This window comes from Jaculus jaculus, chromosome 8, assembly GCF_020740685.1.
Source record: "Jaculus jaculus isolate mJacJac1 chromosome 8, mJacJac1.mat.Y.cur, whole genome shotgun sequence".
NCBI lineage: Eukaryota > Metazoa > Chordata > Mammalia > Rodentia > Dipodidae > Jaculus > Jaculus jaculus.
The window spans coordinates 65,188,739-65,207,484 of NC_059109.1; the positions used below are offsets into that span (position 1 = coordinate 65,188,739).

At 39.6% G+C, this 18,746-nt stretch overlaps 1 protein-coding gene across 1 annotated transcript in view; it reads left to right on the forward strand.

Annotated features, from left to right (window-relative positions):
- Fbn1 (fibrillin 1) overlaps positions 1–18,746 on the forward strand; it is a 254,992-nt gene that overhangs the window by 125,963 nt on the left and 110,283 nt on the right. The window contains exons 8-9 of the mRNA XM_045156152.1: positions 6,632–6,757; positions 15,774–15,932. Of these exons, the coding sequence (XP_045012087.1) occupies positions 6,632–6,757; positions 15,774–15,932 (285 nt within the window). The remainder of the gene's footprint in view (positions 1–6,631; positions 6,758–15,773; positions 15,933–18,746) is intronic.

Genomic DNA, 18,746 nt, shown 5'->3' on the forward strand with positions numbered 1-18,746 from the left:
CAATAAAAGATAGTTCATTCAAAATAATGTATCTGTCATTGGATTCTTAGCCTATTTGTGGATTTCCCTCAAAATACTAGCAACAAACATCTTTAAGATAGGTGCAATTTATATATTATAGTTAGGTATTTAATAATTTCTGGTCTAGAATGGTCTAACCTAATTCTGATGGAATTAACTTTATTGGTTAGAGAGTTGTTTTGATGTTACTAATCATCAGAATTTGTAATTGCTATTGCCTTTCATAATATAACTATGAAAAATTCTTAGTTCTTCCAAAATATTGGGAAAACATTTTGTCTCAAAGAATAGTAGAATTGGTTCTGTATAGGTGAATATAATTTAGAAATTGTAGATCTAAGTTTGAATCAGATTATTGGTACTGAAAGGGACAAGTCACCTACTTTCTTTTAAACATGATAAATTACAGACTGTCCTGTACATGTTAGGTCATTTAGGTGGCATTTAGAGTGACTCAAATTGACTTACTCTTGTGCTAATTGAGTTACAGAGTATTATGTTGTCTTCTTTCCTTGATAAGAGAGATATTATATATGTTCTAACTATATTTCCTAATGTTTGGAGCTATTTAAAATTATACATATATATATATATGTGTGTGTGTGTGTGTATGTATATATATATATATATATATATATATATATATATATATGTATATATATGTATATATATGTATATATATGTGTGTGTGTGTATGTGTATGTGTATATGTGTATTTATTTAGCTATTGTTATGTATATCTTTCTGTGCCATTAATCTTATAATAAGGTTTCTGCAGCAAAATCGATTTCAAAATGAATTGTTCCTAACACTTTAAAGCTTTCTCAGTTAAGTACATTCAGCTACAAGAAATATAATAGGCTTCAAGATTGAGGTCACTAGTAACCATATGACTAGTCCAGTCTAAGTTTTGTTTTCTGGAATTACAGTGACTTCCAGCCTGGATAGTTACTTATTTTCCATCTTTTACTTTTCACTTGGATGAGTTAACAATCAGGAAAAGTCTATGGATGTACACTGGATAGAAGATGCATATCTAATGCTCATACCATGAGAAATGATTCAGATCTTCTTATTTCTGCTAAGAAACCTATCATGGTGGTATATCTAATGGATCAGAAATTTTAATCTGAGAATTACTTAATCTTTATTTTATTTTATTTTTTGTTTTGTTTTTCTAGGTAGGGTCTCACTCTAGCTCAGGCTGACCTGGAATTCACTATGTAGTCTCAGTGTGGCCTTGACCTCATGGTGATCCTCATACCTCTGCTGCCCAAGTGCTGGTATGAAAGGTGTGTACCACCACACCTGGCTACTTAATCTTTTTAACATGCAAATATTTTCAGATTCATATTAGAATCTGTAATAAGATGAAATACTTTTGGCTCTTTCCTTTTATTTCTGTGCAGTTGGCTGTTACATTGACTTTAGATGGTGAAATTTTCCCTTTTTTGTTTTTCTATGCAAAATTGATATTAAGTTATCCTCCCATTAGTGCATCATATAGTCTGGTCTAGATGCTGGTTGGAGCATTATTGACCTGTCTTGCTCAGATGGGAAAATCATCAGAAAATCCTTTGTGAGCTATCAGCAGTCTGGTCCCCTTCTTCAGTTCTCTTGCTGTATTGTAGTTATAGCATCTCACTAAGGAATGGCATAACTTGGGCACAGGCTCTCCTGTGTGCTCAATAGAGGGCACCCAGTATGCCTGGCTTACAACCACAGAGAGGAAAAGAGTCCCTGGAGGAGCTGGAGGAAGAAAATCAAGCATAATAGTGGGGTTCTATGTCATAATGTTAGTTAGCTTTCCATTATTTCAGCTCATGGTTTCAGAGATTTCAGCCCATGGTCAGTTAGACCTGTGTCCACAGCTCTGAACCTGTGAAGAAGCAGTATATCATGGCAGGAGCATCTTGTAAAAGAGACCCTCCAGCGACCATGAAGGAGAGAGAGGAGAAATGAGAGAGAGAGAGAGAGAGAGATAGACAGAAGGGGACACAGAGCTTGGGTCTTAGTAGCCCCTTCTCATCTCTGGGACAAACCACCTGACTGGAGCAGCTTATGGAAGGAAAGGGTTTATTTCTAGCTTATAGTTTTGAAGAAGTTTCATCATGGTAGGAAAAGCATGGCTGGCAGCTGTTCACCACATTTTATCATATTAGCAGGGAAGAAGCAGCAAGAGTGACCTGGTTAGCACTGGCAAGTGGGGCCAGATTTAAAAAATCCCAAGAGCCTGGCCCTAGTGACACAACTCCTCCAGTAAGTCTCCACATCCCAAAGGCTCCTCCAGCTGGGGATTTAAGTAAGAGACTTAATCACAAACAAATGAGGCTATGGGGGACATTTTTAAATTCAAAACATCATAATGACCCAACTGCCTTCCACTTGTCACCATGGCCTGACAACACACTAAACTGGTGACCAAGCCCTCAGGAGAAGGGATAGTCAAAATCTTAACTGTAACATCTTATCATCTTATTGTTATGATACTTTTGTCATCACTGTGACTGGATTTTAAATTTTTTTTGTTCATTTTTTATTTATTTATTTGAGAGTGACAGAGAGAGAGAGAAAGAGACAGAGAGAGATATTGAGAGCGGGCGTGCCAGGGCTTCCAGCCACTGCAAAGGAACTCCAGATGCGTGTGCCCCCTTGTGCCTCTGGCTAAAGTGGGTCCTGGGGAACCGAGCCTCGGACTGGGATCCATAGACTTCACAGGCAAGCACTTAACCTCAAAACCATCTCTTCAGCCCTGTGACTGGATTTTAAATGCACTTTTATGTTGACTTGAAGAGGAAGAAATTGTGTAGTTTTTACACTACTATAAAAAATGTGCTAGTCCAACAGGTATCGGCAAATTCCTAAGATGCTTACCACTATTCTTCCCCTTCTAGAATTCAAAGTGTGTTTCATTAAATCTTCCTCTTTCAGAATTCTCTCTTTCTCGGAATATCCTCCTTTTCCCAAATATTGATCAAATGTTATAGACCAAGGTTTGATAAATGTGCACTTCTAGGATCATTTTAAATTAATAACTTGAAGTGATAAAATAATAAATATTAGCTTCTTAAGCATTTAAAAACAGATTATGATTTATAGCTGTGGTTTGAGAAAAAGGGAAAGTTTATTGACAACTCTATGTTGTTTTTTCCAATGACTGTGGAGTACAAACACTGAAAGCCTTTCCCTTCTGGAAGCCAAATCCATATTTGTATAGGTTACTGAAGTAGTAAGTCAAGACCTAAAGTGCAATTAAAGGATTAAGTTTAATTTCTGGAAGAAGTCTCTTGGATTCCTAATTAACCATTAGCGTATTGTCAGCCAGCCTTTAATGATTAAAATAGCACTGCATGAGGCAAAAGAGATTTTAAAATGCAGCCCTCAAATCACCATGCACTCCCCTGCATAAGAGTCAAAGGCCTCAGGAGTTCCCTTTACAAATTGATAACCTATTTATCACCTGGTTACTTGTTCTAGAGGCTGTTGCCCTCTGGGCACCCAGCAGAACTCCTGGGGCTGCTTGACCTACCACCGAGGGTGAGGGCTCATTCCTCATGTAGCTGCCTATATTCCTAGCTTCTTTTGGCTTAGTATAACTTGCACTCCTACAATTACAGGAATAGATCTGTAAGGTGTATCTAAAGGGGCCTTGCAAGTAGGGTTGACCAGGCCCTAGTCCATTTAAAGCTCCCAGTTCTCTGTGTGGTCTGAATTATGTCAGTTACCATCTCAGACTTCAGTTTTCAAATGAAAGCAAACAAGTTGAAGTACAGAGGTTCTTTCCAGCTCCATAGTACAGACTCTATCTTTACTCTTAGCATTTCTTTCAAGTTGCTATCAATAATTGATGCTCCCTAGATTTAAAAAAAAGTTTTTAAATTTAAGTTTTTCACATATACATATGAAAAGTCCAATCTGTGTTGCATTGGATTCACATTGCCAATTCCCGGTGTGTTAGTGCTTGCTTGTAGCCTCTAGCCTGGCACAGAAATGGTGATTTGGGCTGGAGTCAGAATAAACATGAATACAGTCCACTAAGAACTTGATTTTGCCTTTGAAATGAACTGCATCACTTGGAAAAGAGAAGAAAAATTCTTTTTTTTTCTTCTTTTTAAATTTAAGTTAAATTAAATTTTTTCATTTAAAAATTTTTTAATTTAATTGTTTTATTGACAATTTCCATAATTGTAGACAATAACCTATTGTAATTCCCTCCATTCCCCTATTTTCCCCTTTGAAACTCCACTTTTCATCATATCTCCTCCCCCTATCAGTCTCTCTTTTATTTTGATGTCACAATCTTTTCCTGCTGTTATGATGTCTTGTGTAGGTAGTGTCAGACACTGTGAGGTCATGGATATCCAGGCCAGTTTGTGTCTGGAGGAGCATGTTGTAAGGAGTCCTACCTTTCCTTTGGCTCTCACATTCTTTCTGCCACCTCTTCTGCAATGGATCCAAAGCCTTGGAAGATGTGATAGAGATATTTCAGTGCTGAGTACTCCTCTGTCACTTCTTCTCAGTACCATGGTACCTTCTGAACCATCCCAAGGTCACTGCCATCTGAAAAGAGAAGCTTCTCCAACCAAAAATGAGAGTGTCATTAATATATGTGTATGAACATTAAGAGAAGTGCTTACTGGGCAGTTTAGGGAGCATAGTATATACATTTAGCCAGACACCAGCAGACGTTATACCTCTAGGGCTCCTGACTACCTCTGTTGTAGGTTTTCAGTATCAGGGATGTATCCCCTCCCGTGGAGCAGGCCTCCAGTCAAATTAAAGGGCAGTTGATTTCCCCCACAACAGATGTACCACTATTGCACCCATTGGCTCATTTGGCCTGGCTGGCCAAATTTAATGCTTGCAGTGTTTACTGTTGAGTATCTTAACTGGTGATTTCTCTATCTCCCATTGGACTGCATGCAGCATAGCTTTTTCTAGCTTTCTGTCAGCTGGTCTACATGGAAGAGGTTTTCAGCTCAGCTCCAACATGATTGCTCAGTGACCTTGCAGCCCAGTTATGTAGAGTCTTCAGCAATAGGGTTTTACTATCTATTCCTGGTGGGGAACCAAGAGCCTTGGCAATGGCCTGTAATGTTTTCCGGGTACCAGGGCCCTTCCTAGCCAACAACTCACTGGAAGGTATCCCATCTTTGGCACTGAAAATTTTCTAGTAACAATCTGTGGCTTCTGAGTATTCCATTATCCAAGAAAGTAGGTTTCCATATGACTTATTTATATCCTCTTAGATTTTGATTAGTCCTCCCTTCACCTTTACTTAATCTCTCCCCCTGGCCTCACTTAGTCCTTTTCACCCCCATTAATCTATATGTGTGTGTATATATATATATCATTCCTGAGCTTCAACAGTGTGAGCCTGGCATTAATAGGCTCCCAGGATTATTGGACACAGTAATCCTACCTATCCCTGGCATAGTACAGATAGCCTTCCTTCCTTAGAGAGCACAGACAGTTCTCAGTGTTCCTCTTGCCTTCCAGGTACCCCATACTGATATTTGTTAGTGGGAGGTTTGACCTGTTAAAAATATGCCCTTGAGGAAATGGTCACATTTGTCTCAAGTGGACAGACATTCATTGCTTCCTTGGAGACCAGTGAACTCAGGCCCTGAAAGATGACCTTGCCTTTGGCCTCTAGTATTGAGGATATTTATTATAGTATGTCCTATAGTAAGATCAGCATATGATGGAAGGAAGAGGCCAGAGTGTGCAGATGTAAAGGGTAACTTGTGATACTTTCTGATGCACTGTTAACTGAGGAATATGTGGAGATAGAGTGGCATTGAAAGTTTGCCTTCGTTAGGTCAAGATGAACAGAACTTTGTCCCTTTTCCACAATTTCTTGTCAAATATGCAATACCTGGGCAGGGTGCAACCTTAGGAAAGGTAGCTTTGAATAGCTCAGGAGCGTCTCTTAAGGGGTCGAGAGTCAAGGGCAGTGTGTTGTCAGTACCCTTAATAGCAGAGGCAAGTTAGTCTTTTCTTGAAAGGAAATCTAGGTGGAACAACCAGTGTCCATTGGAGTTTACTCACCAAATATGCCTATACCAAAGCCACAGAAAAACACCATAATGGTAGGTTGGGCATGCCACTGCAAAACCAAGTTGGGACTCCTTAATCCTAGCTTGGTCACCCAATTGGCCAACTTTCAGTCACCACTCAGACCACAAAGTCTTTTCTGAAGTATTTCATTATCTGCTCAGTGGGAAATCCATTTGAAAAGGAATACAGAAAGCAATACAAAATGCAGAATAATCAGTAGGAAAGTTTAGTTTCATGCAAAACTTTCAGAGAAAGGGAAAGCAAACTTTCAAAATTAAATGACATTTGGTGTATTAGATGGTGGTGTTGGTGAAATACCTGAACACAGTTTTAGCTTAGAAAGGGAATGAGTTTATTTCACCCTAGTATCTTGAATTCAGTAACTCTGGGATAGGAGAAGTATACATACTTGAATAAACTATTTTCTGGCAGCTTTTGTTCTGTAAAAATGTTTTCTTCTAAGGGCATGGTTTCATTCATATTCCATGTGAATCCTTGCAATGATGAAGTGTGTTCCATGAGTGATTTGAGACTCTTGTGTATGTTGCAGACATTGATGAATGCAGCACTATTCCTGGAATCTGTGATGGAGGTGAATGTACAAACACAGTCAGCAGTTACTTCTGCAAATGTCCTCCTGGTTTTTATGCCTCACCTGATGGTACCAGATGTGTAGGTAGGTTTAATTACAGATAATATGCATGGTTTTTATAAGTCATTTACAAACTATATATCTTTGTATATCTTTGTGACAAAGCTAAATTTCAGTAAAAATATGTATTTATGGAAATGCATTCAAGAGTTGAGCAGAAGCATCTTGTGGTCTTGCTTTGGGATTTGTTGCTTCCCATAAAAGAGAGATGCTCCAGGACACCCTTCAGACATCCTCCACCTATGAAGGAACGTGCAGTTGTGTGGTGTCATTCCTTGAAGCTGTCCATATTATTTCTTTCTGCAAACCCATCTCAGTCACTTCCCAAAATCTATGCTAATTTAGATATGGAATTTTTCAATAATATCTGAATTGGTATGGCTTCTCTACTATCTATTTTGCCAGTTTATCTTCTTCAAATAGTGTTTTTATTAAATAACTTTCTTGCTCATAAATCTCAGTTATTTTCTTTGTTTTCCCTTGTTTTTCTCTGTCTCCTTTCCCTTCTCACCTGTCCCTGTCCTTTCCATGCACTGTCTCCCAAGCACTCCTTCCAGGGTCAGATCCCCTCAGTCTGTCCTGACATCACAATGAAGTCTTGGACTTAAGAAATGCTTTGGTCTTGACCTCTCTGCTACCCACACCGTTTTTTTTGTTTTTTTTTTTTGTTTTGTTTTTTAACTCCTCCTCGGCTTTTTACCCATTACAATACAGTCTTAGACTTCAAAAAAATCTTGGGTTTTCCACCAGGACATGGAAATGAGTGCTTTTTATATAAAATATTTTATTTATTTATTTGAGAGAGAGCAATAAAAGGCAGAAAGAGAAAGTGAGGAGAGAGAGAGAATGGGTACATCAGGGCATCTAGCTACTGCAAATACACTCCAGATACATGTGCTACTTTATTATATGGGTACTGGAGAATCAAACCTGTGTCGTTAGGGTTCCTAGGCAACTGCCTTAACCACTAAGCAATCTCTCTAGCCTCCAAGCTAGTGCTTTTTAATCTAAGTCAAATGAATCTTTCACATACCCTGAAACCATCGAGGGCTGCTAAGGTCTGAGAGTGGGACATGCCATGTTCTTATCCACTGTGGTGTTATGTGTGTATAAAGACATCAATTAAATGAGTATTCTGTTCCTTAAAGTTAGAGTTGACAATGGCTTAATTTAATAATTGCTAAAACTTCCTTTAAGTCTCATAACCTACGATAAAATTAAGTTCCAAAAGGCACAATATGATAGTTGGGGAACTTTGTTCTCTAACCTCCTTCCAGCCTTGCCCGTTAGCATAGTCCTGGCTTCTCACCCCTAAGAGGACATTCACTGTGTTCCTTCATGCCCATAATCGTATGTGTTCCACCATTCAGAAGCTCTGTCTTGGAAGACCTCCCATTCATCCTACGTGAAACCAGTGTCTGCTTCATCTGAGGACATGTTTCTCTTAAATAGCCTTGTGGGGAATTCTAATATCTGCATGTGTTAAGTTGTAAACTCTCTGAAAAGATTACTGAGTACTTCCCTTGTGTCCCTAGTGGACCATAGCACACTTTTTGGTTTTTTGAGGTAGGGTAAAACCCTAGCCCAAGATGACCTGGAATTCACTATTAGGCTCAGGGTGGCCTTGAACTCACAGTGATGCTCCTACCTCTGCCTGCCTCCCAAGTGCTGGAGTTAAAGGCTTGTGCCACCACGCCCAGCAGCAGCACACTTTTTAAAACTGCTTGTTATATTAAAAAGCTTTGTTAGGGCTGGAGAGATGGCTTGGTGGTCACGGCACTTATCTGTGAAGCCAAAGGACCCAAATTCAATTTCCCAGGGCCCATGTAAGTCAGAGGGCCAAGGTAGCACAGGTATCTAGAATTCATTTGTAGTGGCTGTAGGCCCTGGGGCACCCATTATATCTGCCTCTCTGTCTCTCTCATTTTCAAATAAATAAATAAATAATTTAAAAAGGCTTTATTAAAATTTACATAATCCTACCCCTTTACTTTACGTACCCCCGTTGTTCACCTTTACTGGACCCTTTCTTTTCAGCTATTCCCTTTTCTATTTTGATGTTCTTTTTTTCACCACTTCCCTTGTCCATGGCAACATGTTAATGCAGGTCTTTTGCAGGTAATGATAGCCTCAGCACATGTTGTATATACAGTGGGTATGAAGTATTGGTGAATATTAAAATGTGCAATTCATAATTACTACTGAGGCAGAGCTGTGAAGCCCTTGAGGAAAAATAAGTGCTAGTTTTTAATTTTATTTTTTTAATTGGTTTCTGGTCCTTTTTCTCAGTACAGATTTAAGATCAAAGCTGAGTCCCACTTAAAACTTGAACCTTTACACTCCATCACATACAATTAATCGCTGAGGGTAATCTCTGTGAGTTGGTCTTTGAAAAACTATATCTAGACTTTTTCTTAGAAACAGTAAGTGTCGGGATCACTTAATTTTGGGGAGTCTATGATGGACACTGGAACTGAAGAGAGTGACACATGTGATTCACATCACTATTGTTTCTTTCCAAGTTATCCCAGATAGTATATGAAATCCAGGGAATATGATCATCACAGGAACTTTTCTTGACAGGAAGTAGATTGTGTTTTCAGCCTCAAAGAGAGCCTCAAATTACATTAAATGATTAAGATGGCTAGACCTCTGAAGATTGATATAGGAATACTTAAGTTCAAGGCCTGTCTGTTCTGTCCTAGGACCTATGTAAACAGTTGGGTGTGGTCACATATGCCTATAACACCAGTCCTGTGGGGAGCTGAGATGGGAGAATCAATGCCGCTCATGAAAACCACAGCTCCAAGTTCAAAGCGAGTCTGTCTCAAGGAAATACACAGATGAGCAACAGAGAAAGGATGGCCAATGTTCTTTGGTTTCATGTGCCTGTGTATACCTCTGCACATACACATGTATACAAAACACACACATAATAGAGAATTACAATACGTTTATGTATCAGATCATTTACATTTTGGAAATTCTTTTTATCAAATATATCCAAACTGAATTTTACAAAGAAAGAGAGGAAAAAGCTAAGATTCCTGAATGACCTGTTAGGTGAGAAGCAACTTATTATATAAATTTTTGACTTACATTCACAGCAGTACTATAGATAGAAAGTAAGCCAAGATTTAGAGAGGCCAGATAAGTCCTCTGGTTCAATAGCTTGAGCAGGAGATAGTGGAAAGATTCCATGCCAGACCTGTGTGAGTGCGGTCTTCTCACGTCTCCATCAGCAGCCTCAGCAGCAGCCCAGGATGACAATTCTTGCTCTAGGAGGTTTACTATAGCCATAATTAGCAACTCCTTATTCAAAATGATCCAAGTGGCAGTTTTGCCTTTCCTACCGCTTCTATTCCCCTCCAAACACAGAGACTCCCAAAATTATCCCCAGGAATAAGAAAATGCAGAATCTACAACTCCTGAACAAATCCATTGTTTGTAAGTTGGTTTTGGAAGTCACGGACCCAAACAACCTCATAGACAGATGGTAGTATCTAGAATCTTCCTACATTTGTTATAACCATAAATTCCCACTGTTATCTTCTGTTCTGACACTTTTAGGCTTCCTGAGCCCTGTTATTTTCTTCATCTTATAAGCTCTAAAGTGTTACGTTCTTGTTCTGTGATTTTCCTCTTTGCTACTCACATGTTCTGTTGCTTTAACACCTGGAGGTGTCTACTTTGTGCCTCACAACCCCCAGGTCTGATTGTAACCAACAGCGCTAATGATTCCGATAATAGCGTGAAAATACTTATTTAATCCATGAGATATTTGTTTTGGTACCAGCTGATTTCTATTCCAAGAATAAGAACCAAGTGATTCAGAAGGAGGGAAGAAGGGAGGGAGGGAAGGAGGAAGAGAGAAATAAAGGAAAGAAGAAAGGAAGGAAATGAGAAAAAAAGAAAGGAAGGAAGAAAAGGAGAAAGAAAGAGAGAAAGAAGAGGAAATAGATTGGTTCTCTATTCATTTATCTCCAGAGCCACTTTAAAGTATGCAAAAGGGTCTGTGATTTCTTCTGCTTCCAGATCCCAACCATCTTCTGCTTCAGCTCCCATGGGTCTTCTTTATTATCTTGCAGCCACTCTTACCCTCGGTGTCAAGTGGCCAGCCCCAGAGGGCTACCTTCCCCCGCCACTGCACTGCTAGAAGGAAGTGGAGAACTGCCGTTGGTGTACCCTGGGCTCTGCTCCTCCATATGTCCCCTGCTGTCCAGTGTTCTTCTTCTATGTTTTATTAGCTTATACATTTTCTTTAAAAACTCTAAGCTGTATAAATGTGACTATTCAAAGGTTTCTCATTAGCAAAAAAAAAAAAAAAAAAAAAAAAAATCAAAACCAACCAACCAAACATAAACATAAGAGAAAAGAAAGAGAAAGATAATTATTGTACACATAATTGCATGCACTTATGAATGAAGGGCTATAGTAATCCAAATGCAGTTTATAATTTTGTCAACCCCAGTGATTACCACTTTACCATTTTAATTGAGCTTCTGACTCACTGATTTAATGTGTTAGAAAGCCAGATCTCTAACTGCATGGTGTCATAGTTAATTTGCAAAATAATAGACATTAGCCTATTAAGAATTTAGTGCTGGCAGTTATAGGTCTCAGTTTTGCTCTCAAAGATAGCCTGTCTGTCTGAAAATTATATGAACAAATTTCATAATTTGGTCAAGTGTTTACACTGGGTTTTGACCACCAACTTAACTTGCAGCTGGGATATAAGCCAGTTTTGAGGATTTCTTCCCATTCTTAATAGCCTTTGGTTTCCATGTCTGAAATACTCACTAAACCAGTATGTAAAGTATTTGTACCTTCAGGACATTGCAAATTAGAATATAGGCAGTTCTGTTTCTCTCCCTATTCAACCCCCTACCACTCCAGGGCTTCACAGAATATGTTATCTGAGCCCCATTTCAGCTGTTTGTCATGGACCAGATGAGATCAGAGTGTGTTCTACTTCTTTGTTGAGAGTATTTTTTATTTATTGATTGATATTTTAAATTTTTTTGTTTATTTTTATTTATTTATTTGAGAGCAACAGACAGAGAGAAAAAGAGGCAGATAAATATATATAGAGAGAATGGGTGCACCAGGGCCTCCAGCCACTGCAAACGAACTCCAGAGACGTGTGCCCTTTTATGCATCTGGCTAACGTGGGTCCTGGGGAACCGAGCCTCGAACTGGGGTCCTTAAGCTTCACAGGCAAGCACTTAACCGCTAAGCCATCTCTCCAGCCCATTGATTGATATTTTAAATAAGAAGGTTGTACACATATATCTCCTCTCCCCTGCCCCCATTCTGTTGACGGTCTTCTCCTGTGGGGTTGTCAGTGTTCTTGTGAGAACCAAGTGGCCTCAGTCAGTGCGGGTGGGCACAGTGTCTTGGGATTTCCAACCCACTCTGAGGCTCTTATGGTCCTTCTACTCCTTCTTCTGCAATGCTCCTTGAGCCTTGGTGTGCATACATAGAAATCTGATTTAGTATTGGGTTCTCTGAATTGTCTAGATCTCTGTTTTGATGAGGTTCGAATGACCACAGAGTTAGTCGCCATCTCCTTGGAACTGGTTTTCAGGACAGCCATGAAAGCAGTACTCGTGTCACTGCTTCCTTTCCAGGAAATGCCCAGGCAAATGTGGTGGAGGTGACCCATCTCATGGTACAGAGCTGGCTATTTATTTTTGATGTGTTGGTGCATCCTGGTCATCCCTGGTGTTCTCCACCATCTGTAAGATAGAACAGAATCTCTAACTACAAGTGAGAGCAGTTTTAGGTGAATGGGATAAGCATAATTATTATGGAGACTTAGTGATATGTATGCCCACTCTTGTTTTTCTTTTATTTTTTATTATTTTATTTGAGAGAGATAGAGAGGGGAGACAAAGAGGCAGGTGGGGGGAGGGGAGCATGTCAGGGCCTCCAGCCACTGCAAACAAACTCCAGATGCATGTGCCACATTGTGCATCTGCCTTACATGGGTCCTGGGGAATCAAACCTGGGTCCTTTGGCTTTGCAGGCATGCACCTGAACCACTAAGACCTCTCTACAGCTCGCTTATTTATTTATTTATTTATTTATTTATTTATTTATTTATCTGAGAGAGAGGAAGAGGCAGAGAGAAAGAGACAATGGGTGCTCCAGGGCTTCCAGACACTGCAAACCAACTCCAGACACATGTGCCTCCTAGTGCATCTGGCTTACGTGGGTCCTAGTAAATCAAACCAAGATCCTTTGGCTTTGCAGGCAAATGCCTCAACCACTAAGCCTTTTCCCTAGTCCCCCTTTTATTTATTTGAAAGAGATAGAAGAGAGAAAGAGCCACATAGAGAATGTGCCCATTCTTCTTATAGAGCAGTGGAGGTTCTCTCTGAAGCCTATTGGTTTTTTGTCCTAGGGAATCCTTGCTGGTATGAATTCTCCCCCAATGAGCAGGTCTCATGTTCAGTCTGTGCACAATTGTTTACCTGCATTGGCAGGTATATAATTCTTGCTTGTCTGGTTGACTTTATCACTTGCAGGATTTCCTGCTTATTCACGCTGTTGGCAACCATTATTCCTAGCAGCTTCCATAGCACTTTCCAACACTATAAGGCTAGCCAGGAGGAACCTGGTTTCCATGGTTATTCGATGACTTGTGATTATAGCATGTGGTATCTTCAGAAGTAGAGTCTTACCTTTTAGCTCTGGCGGTGTTTTGGCAGTGGCTTGCATTATTTTGAGGACCTCATGAGTCTCCCTAATCAACAGCTCACTGGGGGGCAAACCAGTTCTGGGCCTTGGATTTATCAGCCAAAGCCCAGTAATTGAACCAAAAGTACAGGAACTGGAAGCACAAAATAATTTCTGGAAAGTACATTTATTTTTTCTTTCTTTCTTTCTTTCTTTCTTTCTTTCTTTCTTTCTTTCTTTCTTTCTTTCTTTCTTTCAGAGAGAAAGAGTCAGAAAAGAGAGTATGTGTGTGGCAGGGCCTTTTACCACTACAAACCCCAGACGCATGTGCTATTTTTTGCATCTGGTTTTACATGGTAACTTGGGAATTGAACCTAGGCCATCAGGCTTTGCAAGCAAGTATCTTTACTTATTAAGCCATCTGTCCAGCCCATACACTTATTCGCACTAATGATTTTAAGTACTTTTCAGAAATAATCTTGTATCTGTAAAGCTAACCCATGATTTTCTTTGATACTTTGTCTATATTTGTTTGCTTTCTTCTAATTTAATCTGGTTTTTATTGTACTCAATTTTATCAATCTTAAATCAACAAGTTTGGAGAGCTTTGTGTTCTTAGGTATGATTTAGATGATAATAATTATGGGTCTATGACCCTCAATAAGAAAATATTAGGGGGCTGGAGGGATGGCTTAGTGGTTAAGGCATTTGCCTGCAAAGCCAAAAAACCCCAGTTTCAATTCCACAGGACCCACGTAAGCCAGATGCACAAGGGGCACATGCATCTGGAGTTCGTTTGCAGTGGCTAGAGGCCCTGGCAAGCCCATTCTCTCTGTCTCTCTTCTCTCTGCTCTCTCTCTCCCTTTCTCTCTCTCTGCTTGAAAATAAATAAATAAAATTAAAAAAAGAAAATATGATGTTTGATATTCAGACTTTCATCAAGCATAGTGATGAAGTTTTGATTATAAAACTTTCTTCAGTTTATGGGACTGGATAGATGGTTCAGCAGGTAACAGCTCTTGGCATACATGTATAAATAAGGGTCTAAGTTTAACCCTCAGCACTCATATAAAAAGCTGGGCATGGCCATGCATTCCTGTAACCCAGTACTGAGGGGGACAGAAACAGGGGAATCTCTGGGGCTCACTTATCAGACAGACTAACCAAAAACAGCCATTCCAGGTTCAATGAGAGACTCCATTTTAGGGAAACAAAAGAGCAGTAGAGGTTGACACCCAGCATTCCACTTGTGGCCTCTGCAAGCATCTGCATGGGGTGCACATGTCAGCACACATGTGTGGATACACTACACATATACACTGAAGTTTTTTAATTCTTTACTTTAAAAAAAGTAATTACTATGTATAATACCTTATGAGAAGGATATTGCAAGTGTTATTTATGTGTCAAAACTCTATTGTATAGAGACTGTATAGAGATACATTGTACTTGAAGAGAGGTACAGACTCAATATGTATCAGGTTGAAAAAGGTATTTTGCTTTGCTGCCCACCACCTATTTTTCATTACAGTATCTCAAAGTCTTTTTCTGTGCCAGAAACTCTGGTAGACCAGAGTTATACCTTAGTGTGCCAGATGTTGTTATGAGAGACATGACGTAACCTAATAAAAGTGATAAATCGAAATGTGTCTTACTATGTTGCTTTGAGAAGATGCATTTCTGCCAAAAACACCTTCTACAACTGTTGTATCCTATAGAATTAAGAATTTGGAATCGCTGATGTTGGAGCTATAAATAATGAAGAGTCTTATAAGATCTGTTAGGGCCTCAAGACAAAAAGAAATCTGATTAATAAGCATTGGATTTGGCTGCAAAGCAGCTCCTTAAAAAATAGAATCTCCCAGGACATGTATGACTCACAGTTTCAACTCAAAAATTAACAAGTCTTTAAGAAATACAGACCATGCTACAGATGAGTTGTTTTTTAATATGCTTATATGAATATTTGCCTTCAGTGGCTCAAATTAAGTGGTTTAAAACCAAGGACAACCCAGGCTATCATTAGTATAGAGACATGCCTTTATAAATAATTAACTGCCACCATTGGTGATTTTCTTAGTCTCTCTTTCCCTATGGCACAGATGGCTTTAATCATTCCTTCCCACTGTGGGTATGGAATGTGGGACTCTGGCCAAGTGCTGTACTGTGCAGGGGCAAAGGTGTGAGACAAGACGTTTCTGGTAGAGTCTTGAGCCTGGAGAGTGCTCAGGGCTTCCCTTCTAGAATGCTTGCATATGAGTCAATTGTGCCACAGCCCAGGCTGAGACATGAAGGTGCCGAGGCAAGGCAATGTTGTCACAGGCTTGATCATAATGGATGTGTGTGTTTGTCTTCACAGATGTTCGCCCAGGGTACTGTTACACAGCTCTGGCAAATGGGCGCTGCTCTAACCAGCTGCCACAGTCCATAACCAAAATGCAGTGCTGCTGTGACATTGGCAGATGCTGGTCTCCAGGGGTCACTGTTGCCCCTGAGATGTGTCCCATCAGAGCAACAGGTAAGACCTTTGGCTCATCTCTAGTGGATCCCCATCTAACCTTCCCAAGCCTGTAGCAGAGGGTACAATGCACATCTAAGGAAAACCCAGGTAAGTAAAACAGATTTCAGAAACTGTAGGAGATGGCATCAAGAGAAATTTCCCAGATGATAAACAGGAGACAGAAAGAGTGATTACTGGTGACATAGCCTTTTAAATTTTATTTACTTAATTATGAGAGAGGAAATGAGACAGAGAGAGAGAGAGAGAGAGAGAGAGAGAGAGAGAGAGAGAGAGAGAGAGAGAGAATAAATGGGCATGCCAGGGCCTCTAGCAGCTGCAAACAAACTCCTGACATGTACACCACCATGTGCATCTCGCTCAGGTGTGTTTTGGGGAATTGAACCTGGGTCAGGCTTTGCAGATCTTAACCTCAAAGCTAACTTTCCAGCCCTTAACTCTTTTATTACCTCAGAATAACAGCTTTTGCAGGAAGTGCTTGTCCTCACTTTCTGTGAGCGATGTGGTGGTGCTCATGTGGTACTCAAAAACTCAGTAGGGCAAATCTTAGTTCTCTTAGAACATAATGTCATCTTTTCCTTTCATTTACCTTTCCTTCTTCTGGTTGCCAAGTCCCGCTCATGGTTTTTCCTTGGCAACTACTCATTTATCTGCCAGATCCCTTTCATGCCCACAAAAGATTTGTTGCTCTCTGGTCTGAATAATTGCAGCAGCCTTTCAGCTGGTTTCTGTTTTCACATGGCTGTCCTGTGCATTTCCCAAAGGGCAGTTCATCTGATCCTCACAAACAAAGTATCTCTGAAGATGTAAAGAAAAATTAGCTGGACATGGTGGCACATGATCTTTAATCCCAGCATGCAGGAGGATTTCTGTGAGTTCAAGGCCAGCCTGAAACTGCATAGTGAATTCCAGGCCAGCTGGGGCTACAGCAAGATCCTACCACAAATAAAAGAAAGAAAGAAAATAGAAAAAGAAAATAGAAAAAAAGAAAATGTACAGAAAAATTTCCCCAGGATTAACATGTTCCAAATCACACCTTTCTGACAAAGAAAAAAAAAATTTATTTGGCATAGCATTTAAAGTTACCAAGCCTGAATACAGTTTAGCTTTTCAATTTGTATATGATTTATTAATTTAAGAGAGAGGGGGCAAAAGAGAAAAAGAGAAAGAGAGAAAAAATGGGCACACCAGGACCTCTAGCCACTGCAAACGAATTCCAGACACATGTGCCACCTTGTTCAGCTCACTTATGTAGGTACTTAATAATTGAGCTTGGGTCTTTGGGCTTCACAGACAAGCTCCTTAACCACTAGCCATCTCTCCATCTCCTAGGTTTTTTAAAAAATATTTTTATTTATTTATTTGGGAGAGAGAGAGAAGATCAGAAAGAGAAAGAATGGTCACTCCAGGGCTTCTTTCTACTGGAAATGAACTCTAGACACATGTGCCACCTTGTGCATCTGACTTTACGTGGGTACTGGGGACAATCTTGGTCCTTTGGCTTTGCTGGCAAGCACCTTAACTGCTAAGCCATCTCTCCAGCCCCAGTTCAGCTTCTATAATATTTTATTTATGTATGTGTATATATTTATGTGTATGATGTGTGTGGGGTACCCATGGATATCTCAGGGTGTTTGACCTTTCCTTTCATCTTTGTTTTGAAATATGGTCTGTCATTGGTTTGCCATCATGTGTTCTCCAGTCTGGCTTGCCTGTGAGCTTTATGTGGAAATGGACTGAGGTCCAGCAAGCTTGCAAGCAAGCATCTTCAACTGCTGAGCCATCTTCTCAGATCCCATTTCATCTTTCACTTGTTACTGTATATAGTACTTTTATTTTCTAACTAAATTGTGTAAATTTTACCCTTGAATAAACACAGTCTGAGCATTCTTAATACAATCTGTTCTTTTTTCCTAAAACTTCTGCACATTTCACATTACTCCTGCAGTCTTTGCTTGTTACATACCCTCTTGTGGGTGGGAGATCTGCTCACATATGACCTAATCCCTGAATACCCCATGGTAACTACAACTGGAAATACTCCCTCATCTTCATGGCCCAAGGCTCTGTGGCACAGATCCTACCCCACTGAGCTCAGAGCCTGCTTGTGTTCACATACTGCTTTTTCACTAGCTGATAAATTCCTTTAACAGGTCTCATTCATCACTGTAATCCCATATTTCTCAGGTTTTTTTTTTTTTTTTATCCTTATACAGTGTTTATCAAAGGGTTACTTGTAATTGGCACTCAGGTAGAATGAACAGCTTACTAAGTGTACCATTTTCCCATCAATTCTGATTAAAAACTGGGCTTTATAGTACTGTTTAATCTGATTCCTAAAGTTTAAATCAGGACATTTGGAGAGGCAATGAGAGTGAAGGTGGAGAAATACAGAGTTGACAATGGTTTTGAGTGTGCTTTTTGCTTGGTGTGTATTTCTCATCATCATGGTTATAAAGACCAGATTGCAGATGTCACTAAAAAGCTTCTGTTTATTACTAAGAATTGTATGTATGGATCAAAGAAGCAATGCAAACTTTATACATGTGCACTTCCCTATATGCTTATACAATATGATTCAATTAAGTCATATATGGTGTCAACATGCTCTCTAAATAACCAACCAATTTAGTTTACTACTAGATCATTCTAAAGAACATGCCCTCCTAGAAAGATGCATGGCTTGAGCGCTAGAAGAATTGCTTTTAAAATGCATGTGTCACTTTGGGAATCAATAATGTAATGTTGATTCCTTGTGCTGAGGTTTTGGATAGAGGAGAGAGGATCTGTCAGCAAATGTGGTCTTCTGAAAAG